Genomic DNA, 6,051 nt, shown 5'->3' with positions numbered 1-6,051 from the left:
ACTTCCCATTGCAAAGGCTTTACAAAATATCTCAAATAAAAAAAAAAAAGCTAAAGAATTGTGTATATCTGGCACTGACATTTTCCTTTGTTTTCGTGTCTTTGCATGTGTTTCAAGGAATTTAAGAGATTAATTTTCAGTGTTTTGCTCTAAAACAAGAAGAGGAAATAAAACAGACTTTTATCAACCTAGGCGGAAATAATACCTAATAACTGTGAATCTGGCAACCCTGCATACAGCTCACACTTTCACTCTCTCTCTCTGATTCTCTCTCTCTCTCTCTAATTCTCTCTGTCTGATATTCTTTCTCTCTCTGATTCTGTCTCTCACTCTCTCTCCGTCTTTCTCTGTCTCTGTCTCTCTCTCTGTCTCTCTCTCTGATTCTCTCTTTCTCTCTCTCTCTCTCACACTCTCTCTCTCTCTCTCTCTCTCTCTCTCTTTCCTTGTAATATTTTCCTGTAATTAGAATAAAATGTTAATAAACACAGATTAACTTATGTATTTATCTGAATGCAGTCATGGCAGCCCTGTCGGAGGAGGTGCTGCTGGTGGTGAAGAAGGTCCGGCAGAGAAAACAGGACGGTACGCTTTACCTAATGACCGAGCGCATAGCCTGGGGCCCAGAAGGAAAAGATCGCTTCACCGTCAGCCACCCGTACGCCGACATCCGCTGTGAGTGACTCTTAAAGCTGCTCAAGATCTACCGTCGAACCCTTCTCCAGATGCATTACATGCAATGTTTTAAAACCCCCTTTTTTTTAAAAAAACACACAGGTCAGAAAATCAGTCCAGATGGCAAAGCAAAGATCCAGCTTCAGTTGGTATTACACACAGGAGAGAGCACAACCTTCCACTTTGCCAACGAAAGCACGGCTCTAAAGGACCGGGATGCTGCCAAAGACCTGCTGCAGCAACTTCTGCCCAAGTTTAAAAAGAAAGCCAACAAAGAACTTGAAGAGAAAAACAGGTGAATCATATTAATCTCTTTTGAACAGGAGGGAAGAACGGTCTGGGAGGAAATGATCCAAAATACATGATTTTACATTTAATATAGCTGCTTTTAATAAACAACACATCGATGACTACAGTAATGCATGGGCACATATTTACCTCCGCCGCCTTCTACCACATCATGACTGGTTTTATTTGCCTTAAAAATAAATGGAAATTATTTAATAAGTTAAAAAAAACTGAAAAGGGTTAAAAAATTATTTATTTAAAAATGATTATTACATAATAATAAAAACACACAGTACTATTTTAAAGGTTCTGTACAAAATCTTAACATTGAATCAACTGCTTCTAATAATATTTATATTAGTGATTCATCCAAAAAGAGTATTATGACATCATTATTCACCTTATCCACGTTATGCCTTTGTTTTTTCGTCCTTTTAGTCTTTACCGTATTTTTTTTCTTCGGTAATTCCTAGTTTTAGTTAACTATGAACTCATTACTACAGAAAGAAAAGTTAACGTGCACCAGCACCAGCACAAGACCTGCCGTATGTTGCCAGGATCACAGAGTATTAGGGTCGTCTTAATTCATTTCATCCCTCTTTTTCCCCCTCAGGATGTTACAGGAAGATCCGTTACTGTTTCAGCTCTATAAAGACCTGGTTGTGAGTCAGATTATCAGCGCTGAAGAGTTTTGGGCCAACCGTCTGAAATTGAGCTCTGTAGATCTCTCCATGTCCGATAACAACAAACAGGAAGTGGGAATATCAGCAGCTTTCCTGGTAAGCTCACAACACGCACCCAGGAGTTCATTGTCTGTTAATGTCTGTAGTTTAGTACAAAACGGGCTCCGAACCGTCATCATGTACAGAGATTTTGCTGTGGTTACAGGCAGACATTAGACCTCAGACTGACGGCTGTAACGGCCTGAGATACAACCTGACCTCCGACATCATCGAATCAGTCTTCAGAACATACCCTACAGGTGAGATGTTACTATGGCACATAGATTTAATTCTAAACCACACTGATAGAGTCCTGTAGCATAAAGATCGACAAAATACTTCGATAACCTGCTGTCTTAATTAATGCAGTTTAGCCCAAACTGCCAACAACAGGTTAAGCCATGGCTGTCTTTGCTCTCTAAACGTGAACGGAGATTGAAGTTAAGAAAATTAAAAAAAAAACAACAACTGTATTTTACTGTAAAAGACCTGTCCATCACAGATCACATGTACACCTAATTTCTACCATGTGATTAAAATCTCATGAGTCTGCTGTCGGATCATGGCCTTTTCCACGTGACCTCACATGCCGATAAAGGCAGCACTAACGTTTCGACTTGTAAACTCCAGCTAGCGTATGAAGTCGGGACGCTCTGACCCGCTCGATGTTCAATTTTGTTTTTGTTCAGTCAAACAGAAATATGCTGAACACGTGCCTCACAACATGACGGAAAAAGAGTTCTGGACACGCTTCTTCCAGTCACACTACTTCCACAGAGATCGCATTAACACTGGCCAGCAGGATATCTTTTCTGAATGTGCCAAAGAGGATGAGAAGGGTAACGTGTCAGCGAATAGATGTCGGAAAATATTTCATATGTGAAAATTGTGCGGATTTAGGACCGTGTGTCACTTCTCCCTAATTCTTCCCACTGGGCAGGTTTAAAAGTCATGGTTGTTCAGGGTGTTAAGAATCCCATGGTGGATCTGCAGTCCCTCGATGATAAATTATTAGATGAGGTAATGTTAAAAACTTTGTATCACTACATGAATACAGTATCGATTCCAAAAGTTAGAATTTTGCCAATTCTGTTATTTTTGTCCTCAGGGCTACGGCTCCTTAACGGTTCCTTCCACATCCAACTCCACCAAAACGGTTAAAGAGAATAGCAACTCGGCCATCATCAAACGCTTCAACCATCACAGCGCCATGGTGCTGGCGGCCGGCCTACGCAAAGTGTGAGCATTCGGATGAGTCGTACAGTACTAGACAAACCTTTATGCACACACAGTAAAGTGTATTGCTTCAGGTGGCTTCACAATAGCGCTGGCTCAGAGGAGGCCAAGAGTGTACACAGCTGTCATCAGGATAATGTTATGCATTACTTCAGTCAGCGTATACTTCCTGGAAAGGTGCGTTCGTACTAGCCAGTGACGTATCGACGGGTGATCGTTCGCTCAGACGTACACGTACACAAACAGGGGCAAATCACGAGCGACATGTGAGCTGAGATTTTATCAACCTTTGGCAAATTAGGCACGACGAGCACAAGTCAGATTCCTTTATCTGATGCACATGGAATTTAAAAAAAAAACACCACTGAGGTTTCTAATCTAATCCTGGCATGTATGATACGTGTGACCTCACGTTAAATCTGTATAGAGACATGAAGGAAAATAAGTCTCAGGGAGGAAGCAGAGATCATTAGAACCCACAGTGAGCGTACTGTACGTATTTAGTGAACGCTGAGCATCGAACGTCATTTAATTTGTGTTTAACTAATGCGTAGAGTGATATGTGTACATAAACTCAGTGTACGTAGCTAGTAGGATTAGCTCACAATGCTAATTCAAAGCTAATATGAAGACAGGGATGTAAAACTACTCCTCTCTCATCAGTACTGTAAAGGCTGCACAGATGCAACACGCCCACAACCGCTAACGTCTTCCCCAAAAATGAGTTCATAGTTTTAATAGATTTACCAATGTACTAAAGTGTAAAAGAAAGAAAATATGAGGGATATGAAGGTGTTTCGACTTGTTTGTGTACCTACAAATTCTTATCTGTCTCTCTGTATACAGGGAAGCATCCACTGACCAGACCAGTGAGACAAGTGGCACCGACGGGAATTCCAGAGACTCCGACTGCTTTCAGCAACCCATTAAAAAGGTTTACAATAAACCGGAGAATTTACAAAGATTTTGACATTAGATTGTGAGCGTCTGTGCGTGCGAGCGTGTGTGTGTGTGCGAGCGTGTGTGATAAATCATACCTCTTGCAAGAAATGTGAATTTTATGTACACCTCATAAAAATTAATTATATTTAGTGGGAATTTTTTTTATATTTCAATTCAGATCTTTTTTTTTTTTGTCATTTTCCATATGATACTGAATTTACTGGATTTTTTTGTTTGTTTGTTTATCTTCCTAGGTGAAATTACAAGAAGCGATAGAGTATGAGGATCTGGAGAATGAATCTAGGCCGAAGACAATTGCTTTGAATCTTAAGAAATCTGACCGGTACATTAATACAGCTCTAACTGTCAATCTTACACAATATTTTACTTGTTCATATGATGTTCAGTATCTTAAAGAGCAGCAGTGCAAATACCTTGTGTGTGTGTGTGATATTTAGAATATAATTATTTTTTATTCCTGCAAAGTATGGACAAAATACTACATTGTGTGAGACGGGTTATTAAATACAGACTTAAAGGTTATAGACTGATTTATAAATGACATTTATTGGCTCGTGTGAGCGCTTCTGTTGGTTGAAACCCCCACAGAAATACTTCGAGAATGGCTAAAATCTATCAGGACATTTGACTATAATTAATCAAATTATAATTAAGAGTGGACATGTACATACTGCAACAGTACTAAAATAATTATGCATTATTTTTAGTTATTCAAAATAAAAGTCCCATCAGTATTTCATCCTGTTGTTGCAGCGTTTAACACAATCATCCCAGACATTCTAATCAATAAATTATCTGCACTGGGGCTTTCCCCCTCCATCTGCATATGGATAAAGGACTTCCTCACAAATCGCCCACAAACTGTTAAGCTCGGCTTCCACCTCTCCCGTACCATCACGCTCAGCACTGGCTCTCCAAAAGGCTATGAAAGGAGCCCTCTAATCTACTCCCTGTATACATATGACTGTACTCCCACTCATCCCACCAACGCCATCATCAAATTTGCAGATGATACCACAGTGATTGGACTCATCTCAGGAGATAATGAATCAGCCTACAGAGATGAAGTCCGAAAATTAGAGGAGTGGTGCTCTGTCCCTGAACACCTCTAAGACAAAAGAGCTTGTATTGGACTTCAAGAGGTATCACACTGAACCAGCCCCACTCTACATCGATGGGGAATGTGTTGAAAGGGTAAACAACTTCAAATTCATTGGAGTACACAACAACATGTCTTGGTCTAGTAACACCTTAGCAACCATCAAAAAGGCACAACAAGGCTGTACTTCCTCAGAGTGCTCAGGAAGAACAACATAGAGAGTAAGCTGCTGGTGTCCTTTTACTGCTCTACCATAGAGAGTGTGTTAGTGTACTACATTTCGGTGTGGTACACCAGCTGCACTGCAGCAGACAAGAAAGCCCTTCAAAAAATAGCAAACACAGCCCAAAAAAATCACTGGCTGCCCACTACCGTCCCTGGAAAACATCGCTCACTCCCATTAACTCTCTAGGGCCAAAAACATCATAAAGGACACATCCCACCCAAGACACTGCCCTCAGGCAGGCGGTACAGATCATTAAGAGTAAAAACTGCCCACTTGCAGAACAGTTTCTTCCCAGTTGCTATCAGGACATTAAACTCAATGCACTAATCTCAAAATACCATTCCAACCATGCTATTCTGTTATTTATAGTAACTTATTTCACTTAGAATTTCTTCTGTCTAAGCTGCTGCTATTCTTATATATGGTCACTTTACAGTATAGGCACTTTATTACTATCAATGGTCACTTTACTCAATGGTCGATTTATTCAGACTATTTAATGTGAATTTCACTTGGTGTATTTATGTGTAAAACTGTATTGTTTTTGTCTGTAGCTATATGTCTGTTTTTATTGTCTGTGATTATATGTATGTTTTTCTTACACCAAGCAGGAGTAGAGCTCCTAATTTGGTTGTATGCATAATACAATGGCAATAAAGGCATTTAAAGGAGCTGTCTGGCCTGTAGCTGACTTCCTCTTTGGTGGGATAGGAGCTAGGTCCCTCACAGCCATCTGTGCACCAGAAATATTTCTACAGCATTTCCCTGATTTTCTACAAAAACAACTTATGCCACTCCCACAGTGATGTGCAAGGCTTACTACACTGAGTGTTGAATACATTTTC

At 40.1% G+C, this 6,051-nt stretch overlaps 1 protein-coding gene across 1 annotated transcript in view; it reads left to right on the top strand.

The window, feature by feature from the left end:
- The window catches only part of LOC125145311 (general transcription factor IIH subunit 1-like), a 6,283-nt gene extending 1,950 nt beyond the window's left edge, over nt 1-4,333 (top strand). Inside the window, exons 2-10 of the mRNA XM_047817110.1 lie at nt 517-672; nt 775-967; nt 1,574-1,739; nt 1,849-1,942; nt 2,372-2,521; nt 2,623-2,702; nt 2,791-2,921; nt 3,765-3,852; nt 4,115-4,333. Of these exons, the coding sequence (XP_047673066.1) occupies nt 519-672; nt 775-967; nt 1,574-1,739; nt 1,849-1,942; nt 2,372-2,521; nt 2,623-2,702; nt 2,791-2,921; nt 3,765-3,852; nt 4,115-4,318 (1,260 nt within the window). The 5' untranslated portion in view covers nt 517-518 and the 3' untranslated portion in view covers nt 4,319-4,333. The remainder of the gene's footprint in view (nt 1-516; nt 673-774; nt 968-1,573; nt 1,740-1,848; nt 1,943-2,371; nt 2,522-2,622; nt 2,703-2,790; nt 2,922-3,764; nt 3,853-4,114) is intronic.
- Nucleotides 4,334-6,051: the final 1,718 nt, after the last annotated feature.

The sequence above is a fragment of the Tachysurus fulvidraco genome, chromosome 8 (genome assembly GCF_022655615.1).
Source record: "Tachysurus fulvidraco isolate hzauxx_2018 chromosome 8, HZAU_PFXX_2.0, whole genome shotgun sequence".
NCBI classification, from domain to species: domain Eukaryota; kingdom Metazoa; phylum Chordata; class Actinopteri; order Siluriformes; family Bagridae; genus Tachysurus; species Tachysurus fulvidraco.
Note: the sequence above shows the minus strand (reverse complement) of the source record. Positions and strands in the feature narration are given on the sequence as shown.